Here is a 20000-nt window from a genome sequence, read left to right as displayed (position 1 = left end):
CATTACAAAAATGATTTCCACTTCCCTAGTGTTAACATCTGTCAGAATCGTGGTAGAATGAGCAAGCCAGGAAATTAACCTTGGTACAGTACCCTAAACTGCACTAGAGACCTTGTTTGAAGTCACCTGCTTTCCACTAGTGTCCTTTTTATTGATCCAGGTTCAAACTCGGGATCCTACACTGTATTTAATTGTCACGTCACCTTATTTCCCTTTCATCTATGACAGTCCCTCATTCTGTCCTGTCTGTAATGACTTTGACACTATTGAATGGTACCGGTCAGTTATTTTGTACAATGCCCCTCCATTTGGGCCAGCCTGATGTTTTCTCATGATCAGGGCACCCGATGCTGATATGCGTTGTCATTGGTAATGTTGGGTCACTTGGTTAAGGTTATGACTACCAGGTTTCCTCACTGGGAGTTATGATTTTCTTCTTTATAGTTAATGGATATATTGGGGGAGATACTTGTAAATGATGCAAATATCCTCTTTCTCCTTAAACTTTTTCCTGTTCATTTTGTCATCCACCAACGGATCTTGCCTGTGACAATAATTGGTCAGCATTTGGTTTTTAAAAGACCACTCGCCATTCCTGATTTTGCCAAAAGATGGCACTAGCATTGCTTAACTGAGTTTGTTGACAATTTTGATTCACAGTGGAGGGATATCCTTTTTCTCTATAAATGAAGCATATAAATTCACATTTAATTATGTTTGCCTCTAAATAACAAAATGAGGACATGTTTTAGGATCTTTCTGGAATTATTTTTTCTTCCCAAATTTGTAATTTCTCCATAATGACTCAAGGGCCAAGTGTTTAACAGGATGAATGAAATTTAAAAAGTTAAAAGCGGCTATTTATTTTATCTTTTTATTTCAGGTTCTGTAAAGGCACCTGCCAAAACAGAAGATCTTATTCAGAGCGTTTTAACAGGTAAATATAACCCATTCTCATGTGGAATTAGACAGCTATTATAGAATATAAGTACTTAGAGGAAAGAGGATCTCCACTCGTCTCTGAAAAATAACATTATTAATATTTCTTCTCTAAAAATGCTTACAGATAAGCAGTCCTAGTTTTTTGGTTTTAATTTTTAGCGAGTGAGAGAGAGAAAGAGAGACAGGCAGACACACAGGAAGGGAGAAAGATAAGAAGCATCAATTCTTTGTTGTGGCACCTTAGTTGTTCATTGATTGCTTTCTCATATGTGCCTTGACTGCAGGGCTCCAGTTCAGCCAGTAACCCTTTGCTCAAGTCATTGACCTTGGGCTTAAGCCAATGACCTTGGGCTTCAAGCCAGTGACTGTTGGGCTCAAGCCAGTGACTATGCAGTCATGTCTATAATCCCACATTCAAACAGGCAACCTTGGAGTTTTGAACCTGAGTCCTCAGCATCCCAAATTTACACTCTATCCATTGCGCCACCCCCTGGCCAGGCTATGCAATCCTAGTTGAGGCTACATTACACTATGTGATCACAGAGTAGTAACCATACTTGGCAGATAGAATCCCATTGGTATAAAAATAATATATCACAAAATATCTCTTTTAGAATTTAAAAATAATATCATACTAGACGTGCGACCCAGCTCACAGGAATTCAGGTTTTCCCAAAGTGATAACAAAAACTGTAATTTGTAAATGCGGAAAATCATACATTTGTGACCATAGAATACAGAGTTTGAGAATTAGAGCCCTGGCTGGTTGGCTCAGTGGTAAAGGATCAGCCTGGCATGTGTGGAAGTCCCAGGTTCATTTCCTGGTCAGGGCACACAGGAAAAGTGCCCATTTGCTTCTCCACCTCTGCCCTTCTCTCTTCTCTCTCTCTGTTTCTCTCACTCTCCTGCAGCCATGGCTCAATTGGAGCGAGTTGGCCCTGGGAGCTGAGGATGGCTCCATGGCCTTCACCTCAGGTGCTAGGAAGAGCTCAGTTGCTGAGCAATGGAGCAGTGGCCCCAGATGTTCAGAGCATCACCCCCTAGTGGGCTTGCTCAGTGGATCTCAGTTGGGGGATATACAGGAGTCTGTCTCTCTGCCTCCCCTCCTCTCACTGAATTAAAAAGAAAAAAGAAAGAAATAACTGGGCCACAGTTTGGAGATATTTTATATTTCATTAGTTCCATAAACTAGTGAGACTAAAATTGGTACAAGCTTTCTTTAATACAATTAACAGTATGTACTAGAGTCTGAAAAATGTTTATAATAATTGGCCCAATATGCAATGGAAATGTACACCAAAAAGAGCACTATTGGTAAGAGGCCAAAATTATAAACAACCCAATGTCCATAAACAGTAGGTGGATCAATGAATTCTGGTATAGTCTCAAACTGAAATTGGATACAGCTCTAGGAATAGAGAAACTACAATCACACATAGACACAAAAAGGCACATTCTTTATGATTCCATCCACATAAATTTCAAAACAAGCAAAACTAATCCATGCTGCTGGAAACAGCTTGGATTACACTTGGTGAGGAGCAGGAACCAAAAAGAGGACCTCTAGGTGCTGATAATATTCTTCTTTTGTTCTGAGAAATGGTTGTTGAAGGATACTCACTCTGTAAAAATGTATAGGCCTTTACCTTTATGATTTATCTACCTTGATGCATGTATTTATACTTCACCAAAATAATACATAAAACATGCATAAAAATTGCTTGACAAATGTATTTTTAAAATGTATTTTTAGGCCCTGGCCGGCTGGCTCAGTGGTAGAGCGTCAGCCTGGCGTGCAGAAGTCCCAGGTTCGATTCCCTGCCGGGGCACACAGGAGAAGCGCCCATCTGCTTCTCCACCCCTCCCCCTCTCCTTCCTCTCTGTCTCTCTCTTCCCTTCCCGCAGCCAAGGCTCCATTGGAGCAAAGATGGCCTGGGCGCTGGGGATGGCTCCTTGGCCTCTGCCCCAGGCGCTAGAGTGGCTCTGGTCGCAGCAGAGTGACGCCCCGGAGGGGCAGAGCACCGCCCCCTGGTGGGCAGAGCATCGCCCCCTGGTGGGCGTGCCGGGTGGATCCCGGTGGGGCGCATGCGGGAGTCTGTCTGACTGTCTCTCCCCATTTCCAGCTTCAGAAAAATACCAAAAAAAAAAAAAAAAAAAAAAAAAAAAAAGCAAATAAAATGTGTTTTTAAAGATTTAGTTCCCTGGGTAACAATACAATGTTGACCCATAAAACAAGAGACAGAAGTGTAAGTAGAGAATGATGGCAGTGTTATTTAAAAATAAATAAATGCTAATAAAAAAAAGGTAATGGGTCTATATCAATATATTAGCAGTGATTATCTCTGGATGGCTTGTTTATGAGTCATGTTTGTTTCTTTATATAAATGGACGTTACCATTATGCTTTAGAGCATATTCAACAACTAGCCTTTGATTCATAGGCTTTTCTTTTTAAAGTATTTTCTCTGGAACTTTTTTAAATCATGTGTTGGGACATCTTGAACCCTGTTGCTAAATTTGCCATAGCTGATGGGTGGTACTCCATTTTTAAAGAAGTGAGAGTGATTCTGTTGTCAAAAATGTAGCAATTCATTAGGATTATAAATTCTTTTTTTTTTTACTTTTGCATAGTTTACTTGGAAATTAAATTTAATGGGGTGACATTGATCAATAAGAGTACATAGGCTTCAGGCAAACATTTCTATAGCATTTGAACTGTTAATTATGTTGTATGCCCATCACCCAAAGTCAAGTTATTTGATGACTTATTAATATAATAAGTTATTATGCAACCATAATGAGTTTATTTGGGCCTAAGGGAAAATGTTAAGTAAATGCACCTGATTTCTCCTTGGACTCTTTGTCAAAATAAATTGAATGTCAGGACCATGGACATGTTATAAAAAAGGGAGACGTATTCCAATTGCTTAAAGACTTCAGCATTTAAGAACATAAATTATTTTTCTGATTTCAACATTTATCCCTTAGATATCTCATTTTCTATTCAGGTCTGTTGTTATTCATGGCATATATTATTTCTGAATCTCTTGACAGTTCTAAATATTTATGATAACGTGTTTTTATTCCCAGGAGCAGAAAGTTCAAATCAGAGCATGGAAACATGTGAACTATGACTTAATCTAGGTCCAGATAGATGGTAATTTATTGTGGTTAAGACACCATCAATGTTAAGGCACCCCATTATTTATGGATGGCTAAGAAAAAAAAACCACCCTGGCACATGATTATACTTTATTGACTATAAGATGCATCTTTTTTTTTTTTTTTTTAAGATTTTTTTTTTTTTTTTTGGTATTTTTCTGAAGCTGGAAACGGGGAGAGAGAGTCAGACAGACTCCTGCATGCGCCTGACCGGGATCCACCCGGCACGCCCACCAGGGGCGACGCTCTGCCCACCAGGGGGCGATGCTCTGCCCCTCCGGGGCGTTGCTCTGTGGCAACCAGAGCCACTCTAGCGCCTGGGGCAGAGGCCAAGGAGCCATCCCCAGCGCCCGGGCCATCCCTGCTCCAGTGGAGCCTTGGCTGCGAGAGGGGAAGAGAGAGACAGAGAGGAAGGAGGTGGGGGGTGGAGAAGCAAATGGGCACTTCTCCTATGTGCCCTGGCCGGGAATCGAACCCGGGTCCCCCGCACGCCAGGCTGATGCTCTACCGCTGTGCCAACCAGCCAGGGCCTATAAGATGCATCTTAATTTCAGAAATGTTAACATATTTTTAAAATGCATTTTTCTAAAGTGGATGAAGTATGTCAATTAACTATAGAATGTTGTAAGATCAAGTTCTTTTATATTAAATTTTTCTCAACATTGGATAAACTATGTAGTAATGGAAGATGCCACTAACACGTATGGTGCCTTTGGGAAACTCACAGTAAGGGACTCTCCTTCACTGTGTTGCTTTATACTGGAACACTGTGATAAGTATACACATGTACCATGTCTCTACTGTGACTGCAGCTGTAGAACCTGCATAATCATTTGTTAAGCATCTACAGGCACACTGCCAGTAATTGTGTTAAATACTTTACAGGAAGTCTTTTATTTCATCATCACAATAGCTCTAAAAAGTAGGGAGGTTTTGTGACCCTTAAGGTGGATGCTGCTGGTGTCCCACCCAGACCCCCTTTACTCTCTGATGCACCCATCCTCCAGCTGTGGTGAGTGCTGGCGGATAACAGCTCATAGCTTCCCCTGCTCTTGAAAATTGTCCTCAGCCAAAAGGAAGCCTCTTCTCCAGTAATCTACGCTTCCCCCTACTGCCTGTCCCAAATATGCAAAATGCTGACCTTCTTCCTGGAAGGTAAGGCCGACTCTATGGTACATGTTACACTCCAGAGCAACTAGGTAAATCAGGCAGGAGCCAGATTCCAGCTAAGCCCACATTCTTGCATAGCTACCATATTTCTCATGTATAAGATGCACCCCTTTTTGAAAAATTTGGGGTCTGTAAACTGGGTGCCTCTTATACCGTGGTTGTAGATTTTTTACTTGCATTTCCCACTTTTCCATGCTTGTTTTTGCGCTCATTGTTGAAGACAGTGATTTGTCATCAGACACAGATGAGGACAAGCTAATGGATGGGAGTTTTGACAGTGATGAGGAGTTGTATGAATTTTATGATGAGTAAAACTTGAGTTCAATAACTTTATGTAATACATTTTTTTTTTCCAAATTTGGGCCTCATAATTAAGATGTGTCTTATATGTGGGAGCATCTTATACATGGGAAAATATGGTACTTCCCCCTGCTTACCTGCCAATCCTCACTCTTCTCCTGAGAGCTCCCCTCAGTAAATCACATATACCTGATTGCTCCTCTTGGGCTCTGTTTATAGGGAACCCAAACTTGTTTGAAAAATTACAAGTGAAGAAACTGAGTCCTTGAGAAAATTTTAAATATACTAGTCACGAAGTTAGCAAGTGATGGAACCACACTGGACCACAGATATGTTTGACATCCATGCCCTGCCCTTAAGCTTTCAGTTGGCCAGGGTCAGACAAATATTGCTCAATAAGCAGGTTGCTCTCTACATCTATACGTTTAGTACTTCCATGTCTGTTAGCTTTTCTACTCATTTGTTGCAGAAGTGGAAGCACAGACTATTGAAGAGCTAAAGCAACAGAAATCGTTTGTAAAACTGCAGAAGAAGCACTACAAAGAAATGAAAGACCTGGTTAAGAGACACCATAAGAAAACCACTGATCTTATCAAGGAACACACTACAAAATATAATGAAATTCAGAATGACTACTTAAGAAGGAGGGCGGCTTTGGAAAAGACGGCCAAAAAGGATAGTAAGAAAAAGTAAGTTGGATGTGTATTGTTTGTAGGATGGCATGAAGAAGATAGTCATTCATATGAATGTTTGATGTTTTGTACCATATTCTGGACCTATACCACTGCAAGAGGGAAAGCCACCCCACGCCCTCCACTCTCTGTAGCTCTTCTGTCACCTCAGCTCCATTTTGCCTGTGGACTGAATTTCTTTATTTGACCATATTCTGAGAATAGACATGCAGAAAGTCCTACCCTTGAGTTCTCGCTCATGAGCCCACTATCAATTGGTTGACTTTCCATATTACAGCGACCAACCTGGTGGGTAGATATTTTTCCATGGGCCTATAACCTAGTTGAAGAGACAACTTGTCATGCAGAAAAGACAAGTCTCAACTGTCTTTTACTGCCATATCTAAAACCCACAAAGCACTGCACAGGTAACCCTTGTGTTTCGACCTAGGGGTCTCCACAGCTCCATCCACCCAGACTTGATGGAGAGAAGCATCTCTTCCACATTTATTCAACCAATATTTATTGATTGCCAACTGTATGCCCAAAGGACAGAGCAATTAACATGACCTACATATACTATCACCCACAAGTAGTGGATATGGTAATGTGGGAGCTATGTGAGCCTTTAAGCTCTCTGTTGGTGAGCTGAATCAGGAGAGCTGTACATTTCTCCTTCTTTATGAATCGTCTTATCTTGATGCCAGGCTATAGAGAGAGATAAGGCGCATTTCTCAGATCCGTATTGTGAACACAAGCTTTAATATGTGCTTAACTTAAAAACACAATCAAAACCCTGTACTAGTGTTTTAAAAACCAACTCAATCATTATTTCTCAGAACTGGAGCTGCCTTAGAAGCCTTCTAGGTGAACTTTTGTCACTTCTTCAAGGAAGTAGCTGAAAGCTGAAGGGATTAACATTTATCCACAGTTACACAAACAGTTCTGGTAAAGCTCCACCTAAAACTTCTTTTAAATTTCTATTTTCGTGATATGTTTGTAGTCATTTATTTATTCACATGTATTTTCCTTATGAGTCTTATCCTTCAAATTTCCATTAGAGTGTTGAAGTAACTTAAGTAAGACGTGTGTAAAACTCTTACAAAAAAAGAAAAAGAAAAACAACATGCACTCGTACATACACAGACTGAGTGGCTAGCAGGTTTTCTGACCTGCTGTCCAGTATGGGAGTCCACAGCCACAGGTGGCCATTGAGGCCTTGGGAAGGACTCATGGAAATTGAAATTTGCTATAAGTATAAAACATATACCAGATTTCAAAGACTTTAAAAAGAAAACAATATAAGCTAATATATTTTGATATGGACTGACACTGATTTTATTTTAACTTCATGTTGAAATGATAATATTTGGGGTGTATTAGGTAATATAAAATGTATTATTAAAATTAATTTTAATCATTTCTTTTTACTTTTTAAAGTAGCTACTAAAAATTTTAAATCACATATGTACAAAAATATTATATATGTGGCTTTGTTTCTACTGGACAACACCAACTAGTTAATGTAATTTCTGTCCTTGAACTCTGAATTTAGCTCTTAGCTTCTGAGAAAAGGAAACATGGGTTAGACAATTCTCTTTATCTGATTAAAGGACATTTGCTGGCTTTTCCAAGAGAGCCAAACATTTTTCCAGTATTAAATTACAAAAGAATTTATCTCATGGATCTTAAACAGGCAACATTAGGCAACATGGGGATGTTTTCAACTCCGTTTTTACAGAAGATGCAGAAACATTGTACCCTTGGTTACTTTATTTTTATTTTTATTATTGATTTTAGAGAGACAGAAGAAGGGATAAAGAGAGGGAGAAAGGGAAAAAGAAAGAGTAAAGAAAGAAGCATTTCTTTGTTGGTTGTTTCCCTTATATCCTGACCAGGGATTGAACCTGCAACCTTGGTGTTTGGGGGACAACACCCTTCCCTACTGAGCAACCAACCAGGGCCCCCTTGGTTATTTTTTAATACTTTCCCTCAACACACAAACAAAAAACCATAAGCATCTAGTATCAAAAGACTCATCAAAAGAAACTTTCCTTCCAGAGACAGAGCCACTGAGGCCTGATTATGGCTGTCCATCTCCCATCCCCCTTGGTACACCTTAAAATTCTAAAAATAACCAAGAGTTATAAATGGACATAATGCTCATTAGATGAGTTTTTAATTCATATATCCATTACCGCAACTGAGTTTGCCATGTGATGTGAAGAGCAGATCGCACAAGTAGCATCTGTCCAGACACTGGCATGCCTGAGTCCAGGCTGCACGAAAGAGCACAGACCTAACCTTCCCCTCCCTGTCTGTCCTCGCGCACTGAAGCCTTGCCGTTCATTCTTTTTAGGCACATTGTCTCACTGAGCCTCGGTTTCCTCAAATGTTAACTGGAGATAGACGAACTACTCATTAGGTTGTTGGGAAAGCCTTTTATAAAGTAGAAAGTGCCGGTCGGATACTGAGTGGTGAAAGCCAATGTCTTGTCCTCGGGGTTTTAGCTGATACCTTCTGTGAATTATAGAAATACTTATTCCCAAAACACCGTGCTCTCTCTAGGAGGGACTCTGGATCTCCACCTAGCCTCCACCTTACAATGACCTGGATGTTTTGTGAGTCAAGCTCTGTGTCCCCACAGGTCAGAACCCAGCAGCCCTGACCACAGTTCATCAACGATTGAGCAGGATCTTGCTGCCCTCGATGCCGAAATGACCCAAAAGTTAATAGACTTGAAGGACAAACAGCAGCAGCAACTGCTTAATCTTCGACAAGAGCAGTATTATAGTGAAAAATACCAGAAGCGAGAACATATTAAACTGGTAAGCCTGAGAAACATGATTTATGTGTGTATGGCCAGAACCCTATTTTCTATCAAAAAGGTTTTTGGGGTTTTTTTGTTGTTGTTGTTTGTTTCTTTACAGAGACAGAGAGAGAGTCAGAGAGAGGGATAGACAGGGACAGACAGACAGGAACGGAGAGATGAGAAGCATCAATCATTAGTTTTTCATTGCGCATTGTGACACATTAGTTGTTCTTTGATTGCTTTCTCATATGTGCCTTGACCGTGGGGCTACAGCAGACCGAGTAACCCCTTGCTCAAGCCAGCGACCTTGGGTCCAAGCTGATGAGCTTTTGCTCAAACCAGATGAGCCTGTGCTCAAGCTGGCGATCTCGGGGTCTCGAACCTGGGTCCTCAGCATCCCAGTTCAATGTTCTATCCACTGAGTCACCGCCTGGTCAGGCTATCAAAAAGGTTTTAATAAAAACTTTTTTTTTTTAAAGGGAGACCGTGGCAGATATGGCTGGCATCTTTCTTCCTCTTCCTTCCCCAATAATATTATTTTGATGCCAGGTGATAGAGAGAGGTAACATGCAAATTTTCAGATTCATATTATGACATATGACTTAGCACATGATTAACTTACAAGCACAATCAAAACCCAGTGCCCGGGATTTAAAAAGCTACAATCATTATTTCTTAGAACTGGAAATTACATAGTCTGTGCCACATTAATACTATTCCAGCATCTTTTCCAAGCTCCCCTCTGTTTGCTAATGAGGCAATGTTTTATTGCTTTTATTTTCACAGATTTATTTTTTGGTTATAATAGGTTTTTGGGAGTTTTCAAACCTCACAAGGAATTAGAAAACACTTTAAGAAAATTAAGAACCTGCTGCAAATAAATGGTTTCTATTTTTGTACCACTGGGCTTCTCAAGAATTAAAAGAATTATACAGTCCATTCCTTATATTCAGAATCAGTATCTAAATGGTCAACATGGAGTGTTGTCTGTCCAGTTGCTGAGGCTCCCAGTGAAAGAAAATATTATCATCTCTGTTAAGGGTCAGTTTTGTCTTCCAAAATGTTTTCTCATGAACTGGGACACTTTTCCCACTGCTGTTGATGTTTTGACACTTAGTAGGGACATGCTAAATATTTGGCGATGGAAACATTACATGAATCAATCAGTAAAGCGCCTTGAAAACAAGCTTGTGCCCAGAACAAAACAAACATGCAAGCCGAACAGAAATTAGTGTGCCCAGAGGGAATGGGGTCTGGGAGGTTTTTGAATGACCTGTGCATTTCTTTGCTGAAGGCTGTCCATGTCAGAGAATTCTGTGGCTGTCTCTGCTGGTAGGATGGAAATTGGTGGATGATTTCACCAGGATAAAGCACAATTCTGTTCTAGTACTGGGTCCCAATGACAGTATGCAAGTGAGCAGGAGCCTATCAAAAATCAGATTCCACTTGGTCAACTAGTGTCAAATGTAGCATGCATCCAAATTACCTGGAGGACAGGTAATTGTTAAAGCAGATTGTTGGGTACTACCCTGAATTTTCAATTCAACAGCCCTCTTGTAAGGCTGCTGGTGCTGGTGCTGGTGCTGGTGTTGGTGTTGATGCGGTGCTGGTGTTGATGCGGTGCTGGTGCTGTGCTGATGCTAGTGCTGGTACTGATGCTGGTGTTGATGTGGTGCTGGTGCTGATGCTGGTGTTGATGCGGTGCTGGTGCTGATGCTGGTACTGATGCTGATGCTGGTACTGATGCTGATGCTGATGCTGGTACTGATGCTGGTGTTGATGCGATGCTGGTGCTGGTGCTGATGTTGATGCTGGTGCTGATGCTGGTGCTGGTGCTGATGCTGGTACTGATGCTGGTGTTGATGCGGTGCTGGTGCTGGTGTTGATGCGGTGCTGGTGCTGGTGTTGATGCTGGTGCTGGTGCTGATGCTGGTACTGATGCTGGTGTTGATGCGATGCTGGTGCTGGTGCTGGTGTTGATGGTGGTGCTGATGCTGGTGCTGGTGCTGGTGCTGGTACTGATGCTGGTGTTGATGCGGTGCTGGTGCTGGTGCTGGTGTTGATGCTGGTGCTGATGCTGGTGCTGGTGCTGATGCTGGTACTGATGCTGGTGTTGATGCGGTGCTGGTGCTGGTGCTGGTGTTGATGGTGGTGCTGATGCTGGTGCTGGTGCCGATGCTTCCGTTCCCAGGACCACACTTTGAAATCCACTGCCCCATACCTGAATGTGAGACTCGGGGATTTATCTTCAACAAGCTCCATGTGGTGTTGTTCATGGGGCACCTTGTTTATACACTGAGCTCTAAGCAGTGGAAGAACAGTCGGGCAGCAGTCAGGTTTGGTGTAAGGAAGGGTTTGCCTTGCCAGACTCGAGAAGGTAACGGTGAATTTTAATGGTAGATAATGACTTTGGGACCCAGCTATAACCACTGCCATCTGTCTTTCTCCAGTACACCCTCTCTAGTACTCCAGAAAATAATAGTATAAAAATGAAAATAGCACCATGTAGTGAGCACCCACCATGCGGCCATACACTGTGCTAAGCCATTCATAGGAATTGTCCAACTCAACCCTCATAATAATGACTGTTTGGTACTATTGTCAGCCCATTTGGCAGAGTAAAAATCTTACCAAGAAATGCAGTGACTCCCAAGGTTTGGCAACTGGAAAGTGGTACAGTTGGGATTTGAACCTTGATTTGACTCCAGAACCCCTGCTTTAAAACCATAGTGTAAGCAGTGTGGGTATTACGAGAGAGAAAGAGGGTGAGGAAGACGGAGGAGGACAGAGGGGGATAGATGGTGATGGAGGGGGACTTGACTTGGGGTGGTGAACATGCAAGCAATAATCAGATGTAGCATTGTGCACCTGAAACCTGTATGATTCTATTAACAAATATCACCCAAATCAAAAAAATTAAAACAAAAACAAAACAACAAAAAATAAAAACATAATGCAGATACCTGCACTAATTCAGATTTCAAGCCAAGGTTATCATAATGATCCCGCATCTACACAGAGCACACAGCCAAGTCAAGTCCTTCATTATGATGACCGGAATACTGTTTCTCTTTTTTTTTCTTACAGACTTATTTCACATACCATGCAGTTCACTCCTTTAAAGTGTACTGTTCAATAGTTTTTATTTTTTTTATTTTTTATTATTATTTTTTTTTTACAGAGACAGAGAGTCAGAGAGAGGGATAGATGGGGACAGACAGACAGGAACAGAGAGATAAGAAGCATCAATCATCAGTTTTTTGTTGTGATACATTAGTTGTTCATTGATTGCTTTCTCATATGTGCCTTGACCGCGGGCCTTCAGCAGACCAAGTAACCCCTTGCTCGAGCCAGCAACTTTGGGTCCAAGCTGGTGAGCTTTGCTCAAACCAGATGAGCCTGTGCTCAAGCTGGCGACCTCGGAGTCTTGAACCTGGGTCCTCCACATCCCAGTCCGACGCTCTATCCACTGTGCCGCAGCCTGGTCAGGCTCAATAGTTTTTAAATTGCAGACTTGGATTTCAGATAAAGGTCCCTGTGCCTCTGGACACACATGTGTGGGCCTTCATTAAATAGGCTAAGCCCCAAACACCTTGGATTTAGAACCAAACAAAGTGTATTTTATGGATGTTTGGGAGCATCCACAATTTATACTGCATGCCTGTTAGCTAACGCATGGATCAGAACTTCTATCAACTCCATTTGTAACAACCAGAAATTGTTCTGCTGGCATATCTTTCTGTTGAGCAGCACGCAGAACTGTCATTTCTGTGGTTGTGGTTCTGAATTATGAACAGACCTTTGAGGCTAAATTAGACCAATGGAAGTGTAATTAAAAAGCAAATAGGCTTTCAGGTAAAAAGGAATATTTGGGTGATGAGGAAAATTAAACAGAAGATATTTTATCTTCCAAAATTGCTTTGGGAATTAAATACAAATGTGTTTTGGGTGAGGGTTGTACATTTCAAATGCCACACCCACAGTGCAGGCATCTAGAGAGAAAGCATGCATCGGTCAGCTCTCTGCTGAATGTTCATTAAAAAGTTAGTAGTTGCAAAACGCTATGCCAGCCACTAGACATAAAGAAGACGTGGTCACCAAACACTCAGAGAACACATATTACAGATATAGTACCACGTGATAAATGAAAAATAAAGATATCAACAAATTCATATGAAAGCACAGTGTGAAAACAGTTTGCCTAACTCTATACACTGATAAATACCAAGAGAATTTTTTAGAAGTAATTGTTAATATTATCATGGGAGGCAAATAATTACATGCCAACTATCATAGGATCTATTGCTTCAAAAATTGTTTTATACCTTTAAAGTTCGAAGAAGGATCTTCATCTTTAAAGTTCTAAGTCCAAATAGGATCTTCATCTTTAAAATTCTAAGTCCAAATAGGATCTTCATCTTTAAAGTTCTAAGTCCAAATAGGATCTTCATCTTTAAAGTTCTAAGTCCAAATAGCTCTGCAACTGGGTTCCTCCCAGTGTGGTCCCCGATCACCTGGGAGCTTATTAGAAGTGTGACCTCTTGGGTCCCACCCAGACCCGTTAAATCACATTTGCATTTTAATAGAAGTCCCTGGTGACCTGTTACACATTCAAGTTGAAAAAGCACAGTTTTAGAGTGATGGATCCTTACATTTGCTCAAAATGAATCAAATAAGACTAAAATCCCTGTTAGCTGAAATGGGGAATAAAGCGTGCTCTCGACTCTTGACAGCTTGATCACCAAGCAGGATGAGTATCTACTGGTGACAAAGTCACAGGTCCTATAGAAATCACTCTTTGCCTCAATTCGCAGTAAAAGGAAATGATTGCTCTCAGGCGGAGGTGAGTGAAAATGAAGATGTAAATTCCTCGACCTCATGTAAGGTCTTGTGCACCCCTGAAGTCTTTCCATGGGTATTGTAAGGATTTCTGAACCCCCGTCAAGGAACCGTGTTCCAGGAAAGAGCTGCAGGGGGGGGGGGATCGGCTCCAACTTGTTTATCTGTTTTCATCCACAGCCAGAAGTTGACCCTGAGTTTTGCCTATACCATTATGGTTAGGTTTGAATTTTTTTTCTTTTTTTCCAAGTGAGAGGAGGGGAGATAGAGAGACAGACTCCCTCATACACCCTGACTAGGATCCATCTGGCAATCTCCGTCTGGGGCCAGTGCTTTGCCCATCTGGGGACCTGCTGCAACTGAGCTATTTTTCATGCCTGAGGCAGAGGCTCCGTGGAGCTATCATCAGCGCCCAGGCTGTTACACTCGAACCAATCAAGCCATGGCTGTGGGAAAGGAAGGGAGAGAGGAGAAGGGGGGAGAGGAGAAGTACAGAAGCAGATGATCACTTCTCCTGTGTGCCCTGACCGGGAATCGAGCCAGGGACATCCACACACTGGGCCAATGCTCTACCACTGAGCCAACCAGCCAAGGCAGGTTTTAATTTTAAATTGACTTGGTAAGTACAGGTAATTCTTAAGGAGTTCCCCTTAAGAATCCTCCATTACTCTTCATAATTAGCCACAACATCTCATTCAAGGCTCAGCACCCTCAGCCTAGTGAGAGGGCACTTTGTGGTGAGGGCCACAGGGTTGCTCTGTAGGCTCTGCAGTTCCTGGCCTGACATTTTGTCTTCTCTCTTTTTCCTTCTTCTTAGTGGCTTCAAGAAGAGATGTCCTCACTTTCTCTCCCAGTCACCACAATCTTTACTCGGTGCAGAGGCTCGTGTTTTTGCCTGTTCCCACCTGTTCCCCTCTCTTTTACTTTAAGCAGTGGTGGCATTCAAATAATTTAACAAACAGTTCTCTGCCCTGATGACTGTTTTAAGTATAAAAAAATGATATACCAAAGGTAGTTTATTATTTCATGTATTGAATACTTAAATAAGAACAACAAAAGAGGTACACAAAACTAGATTATAGGAAAGAGTTTTAAAATATTAATGAAAAAATATTAAATAATACCTGACCCAAAAAAAACCCCAACAATACAAGATGTCAACCCTGGTTATTTGGCACTTTTTCTCTTTACATTATATGTTTGTTTACTGAAGTAACAAATGTGAGAGAATTAAAATGTAGTATTTCATCAAAGGTATAATGAGTTTTATGAGATGAATAAATATTACAAGCATAGTTCTGTCAAATGTTTTGCATCTATGGATGAAATGAACATTACTACAGGCACTTAGAATGCGCTGTTGTGCAGATGAACATTAAAAAAAAAATTAATGAATTTTAAATTTGTGATTTTCACATTGGGCGGCTGCCCAGGTGCTCACCTTAGAGAGAACCCTGATTACAAGTGCCATGTTAACAACCGGTTCATCAAACTCAACAAAAATTAAGTATTGGTTTGGGGGGGGGGTGTTTTTAATAATTTTTGATGCCTGTATCTCTTTTTTTTTTATTTTATTTATTTATTTATTTATTCATTTTAGAGAGGAGAGGGAGGGAGAGAGAGAGAGAGAGAGAGAGAGAGAGAGAGAGAGAGGAGAGACAGAGAGAGAGAAGTGGGGGAGGAGCTAGAAGCATCAACTCCCATATGTGCCTTGACCAGGCAAGCCCAGGGTTTCGAACCAGCAACCTCAGCATTTCCAGGTCGACGCTTTATCCACTGCGCCACCACAGGTCAGGCCAAGTATCGGTTTTGTTGAACTGTTGTGACCTACTGAATCCCACTACTGATTTTAAGTCTCCCACGTGTTCCAGGCCCATCCATTTCTCCCTCCCTTCACATCGACCTTAATGCCCCGTATTCTTAGACGTCCTCCTGCCTGTCCCACCAGCAATCATCGTGGGCCCCAAACCAACATGAGTGCACGTGCACCTGAGTTCACCTTTCCCTACCAGCCCCCAAGGCGCACAGTGGCACTCTGGGTGAATATTGATCAGCTGTGAAGAGATGACCCATCAGGATGTGAGTGATGAGGAGTGCAGGTTTTGTGGCAAATCTCATCATTTCTGGCCACTGCTCCCCCACCAAGTAGCTATGTTTCCTCATTTGTCCATTGAAGATAAGAATAACCCTCACCTCATGAAACTAAAAGTAGGAATATTATACACAAAACATTGTTTTAACTGCAAGCTTTTATATATATGTATGTATGTAATGTATGTCTGTATATACACACACACACAATGCATGAATTGGCTAGGGAATCTTGAGTTCCAGTATAAATGTGTATTGTATTTTTGACATCCTGCTACATATAGCCTGAAGGGGCTCATTTCCTTCCTTTTGATGATTTCTGCCAGACCCTTTGCTATTGCTGCCTGTCTGGGAGCCAACCTTGTACTTCCTCCTTCTGTGGTTGCCCAGCTGAAGTATAAGTACCAGGCGTAATTGTAGCACTGGGAAGTATCTCTGCTGTGGTTGAGGTGGGGTGCGCTGTCTTCCTCCAATAGTCTGATTTTGACATGGGCTCATTTCTCTGGAGGAATAAATGATACAGCTTCCCTCAAAACTTTACATTCTCTGCCAAGGAAGAAATGATCAATAAATGAAAGTAGTGAAATAAGGAATGAAATAATTCTCAGGATGTATTCTTATTGGTTGGTTATCCTGATCATCACTGGGTAACCCTAATGGAGTCAATAGTTATCTTTTCGTGTGTATGTGTGTGTGTGTGTGTATATATACATACATGTACATATGTATACATATATATTTACATATGTACACAGGGGTTGACAAAAGTAAGTTTATAGTTGTAAGTACATGAAACGTACTTTATTCTTATTTATTAATTATTAGTTTATTTTCTATACAAACAACTGCAAACCTACTCTTGCCCAACCCATATATACAAATGTATACATATACATGTATTTCTAGCTATATATATTTACATGTATTCATATATGACAAATTAAATATATTCTGTTATATATAATATAACATAATATATTACATAGATTATATATATATTACATATAATATATATAGTTAGAAATGGTACCATATACTTAATATGATGTTAATTTTGAATTCTATTGCTTTAATTATGAGCAAAAATAAACATATTTATATATGTTTATTGGTGATTTGTATTCATTTTTCCACAAACTGGCTGTTCACATCCATTGCCTATATTTCTCTTAGATTGTCTCCTGTTCTTTTACCCATGGATTTCATACTGTATCTTTTTTTTTATTATTTTAAGATGTTGGGCAAGTTAGAGAGTATAAAGTATGCTTATATAATCACTCGCTCACCCATTTAAAATTGAAGATCTACTATGGTCCTCATACTGGTGGAGGGATTCTGTGTGGACCAAACCTAAATGTGGTCCCTGCCAAGGGGTTTCCAGTGGTGAAGAGTACAAGTTATATGCTTAGGCCTACTTTATGTTTCTCTTTTATCAGCTAGCTTTGTTGCATAACAAACACCCGAAAATGTATTGGTTTCAAACAGCAAACATTTGCTTTGCTCATGATTCTGTATATAGCAATTGAAGTTTCTTCTGGTTTTGGCTGGGCTCAGTTATGCATCTTTGGTTCAGCTGCCAATCACCTAGGGGCTCTGCTTCTGGAGGTTGGCTGACCATAGCTGGGTTAACACCAATGACTGGTCCACATTTCTCATTGTGCATCACGCTAGCCTGGGCTGTTCGTGTGGGATATAGAAAGGCATCCAATTGAGAGCAAGAAGAAGAGGACAAAGACTCTTAAGAGGTTTTGTTTCTTCTTCCTTCTTTGGCCAAAACAAGTCATGAGACTTGCCCAGACCTAAGAGATAAGGACATAGAGTCTCTTGTATAGAGGAGCTGTGAGTCACATTGCAATGGATGTAGATACAGAGAGCGATGGAGAATTAGCTCCCCCCTTCTTTTAAAAATCTACATATAGCCCTCATCATTAAGATGTGAGATACAATTAAGCCACTTATGGAAACTTAATAGAGTGCCCAGAACAGGGGTCCCCAAACTTTTTACACAGGGGGCCAGTTCACTGTCCCTCAGACTGTTGGAGGGCCGGACTATAAAAAAAACTATGAACAAATCCCTATGCACACTGCACATATCTTATTTTAAAGTAAAAAAACAAAACGGAAACAAATACAATATTTAAAATAAAGAACAAGTAAATTTAAATCAACAAACTGACCAGTATTTCAATGGGGACTATGCTCCTCTCACTGACCACCAATGAAAGAGGTGCCCCTTCCAGAAGTGCGGTGGGGGCCGGATAAATGGCCTCAGGGGGCCGCATGCGGCCCGCGGACCGTAGTTTGGGGACCCCTGGCCTAGAACATACTCATTATTCTTTACCAAAGGATTTAGAGTGAGGAGGCATGATTCCCATTTGTAGTTATGTAGCTTTAGCTAAAATATTTCACCCCTTGAGTCTCTGCATTCTCATTTCTATTTTTTTTTTTTTTTTTTTTTTTACAGGGACAGAGAGAGAGAGAGAGTCAGAGAGAGGGATAGATAGGGACAGATAGGAACAGAGAGAGATGAGAAGCATCAATCATCTGTTTCTCATTGAGACACCTAAGTTGTTCATTGATTGCTTTTTCATATGTGCCTTGACCACGGGCCTTCAGCAGACTGAGTGACCCCTTGCTTGAGCCAGCAACCTTGGGTCTAAGCTGGTGAGCTTTTTGCTCAAACCAGACGAGCCCGCAATCAAGCTGGCGACCTTGGAGTCTCGAACCTGGGTCCTCTGCATTTCAGTCCGACACTCTATCCACTGCACCACCACCTGGTCAGGCTGCATTCTCATTTCTAAAATAAAAAGTTTATACAGAAATGCTTGCAAAGTTTTCCTCTGACTGTAATGCTGGTTTCACTTTAATCGTAAACTACGGAAATGATCCAACTCTCAGACCTTTCAAAATAATAATTAGGGATTTCAGCTTAAAGCAATAAACATTTCATCTTGGGTTTTTCTTTTGTGTATGTGCACAATATAAATCTTAATATATTTTCATGTGCTAATTGGTGACTAAGTAAGATTGGGGGGGGGAGAGAAGTTCAGTAAACAGATCATCCCAAAAGGCAGAGAATAACAGTTTTGACTTGTGTCAACTTAAAGAAGTTTAGGGAACAGAAGAGATTCTGCTGAAAGGAAAATTCCCAAATAGAATCCACAAGGCAGATGATTTAGTTTGTGCCCTCTGGATTTATAGAACTTATTGTGTTCCATCTGGCAAGTGGAGGATCCAGAAATGATGTGTTTTGCATTAAAGGGGAAAGTAGCTGATGTGCTGTGGTATTTATCTTCATGGGCAGCTCTTCTGGGTCCAGCTTCCAAATGGACTGTTGAAATATTAGCCCCATGATTTATTGCTATTTTAGGTACCAGTCACCACGGGACGAATCATGTCTCTTTCAGCCAGGTCTTCTATGGTAATTATTTGAAAACAACCAATTTGAATATTATTGCTACTTTCCCACGTCTGAATGGTGAATGATATTTATTTTATTTATGGGCATCTTTTAGAATGATGAAGCCTTATCCTAAAATTTGAATAGTTTGGGTTTACTTCAATTGACCTGATGAGAAATAATGATCTCATTTGACTTGATCAGATGCAACCATTTTCTCATTTTCTTCTATTTTAATCAATAAATTTATAATTGCATCATTTGTGACAACACACTGACTTTTCAATAACTCTTGCAAGTACCTTCATTAGCATTTATAATTACAAAGGAATAATTCTTTGCTCTGTTATAGTTTTTACTTAAAGCTGTATATGAATCATTTGCAGTGAAATTTCTTTATCATAAAAGTTACCTTTATCAATAAAATAAATATTTAATGGCCATGAATTCTTACTTTTTTTATTTTCAGGATATTTTAAACCATTATTGAATTCTAAAAACACTTATAGCTATAGAATACTATAATTTTGCAACTCATTAAAGGAACTTAAGAGATAATTTAGATGTTGTATTTTACTGATGAGGAAACACGGCTCAGAGAATTAAGATGGCAA

General features: G+C 40.5%; 1 protein-coding gene across 2 annotated transcripts in view; it reads left to right on the top strand.

The window, feature by feature from the left end:
• Window positions 1–20000, top strand: part of PLCB1 (phospholipase C beta 1) — a 688569-nt gene that overhangs the window by 570441 nt on the left and 98128 nt on the right. For both annotated transcript variants that reach the window (XM_066234441.1, XM_066234442.1), the window contains exons 25-27: window positions 884–937; window positions 6043–6262; window positions 8892–9072. In XM_066234441.1, coding sequence (XP_066090538.1) covers window positions 884–937; window positions 6043–6262; window positions 8892–9072 — 455 coding nt within the window. The remainder of the gene's footprint in view (window positions 1–883; window positions 938–6042; window positions 6263–8891; window positions 9073–20000) is intronic.

Source organism: Saccopteryx bilineata, chromosome 6 (genome assembly GCF_036850765.1).
Source record: "Saccopteryx bilineata isolate mSacBil1 chromosome 6, mSacBil1_pri_phased_curated, whole genome shotgun sequence".
Lineage (NCBI taxonomy): Eukaryota > Metazoa > Chordata > Mammalia > Chiroptera > Emballonuridae > Saccopteryx > Saccopteryx bilineata.
This window is presented reverse-complemented; position numbering and strand designations above follow the sequence as displayed.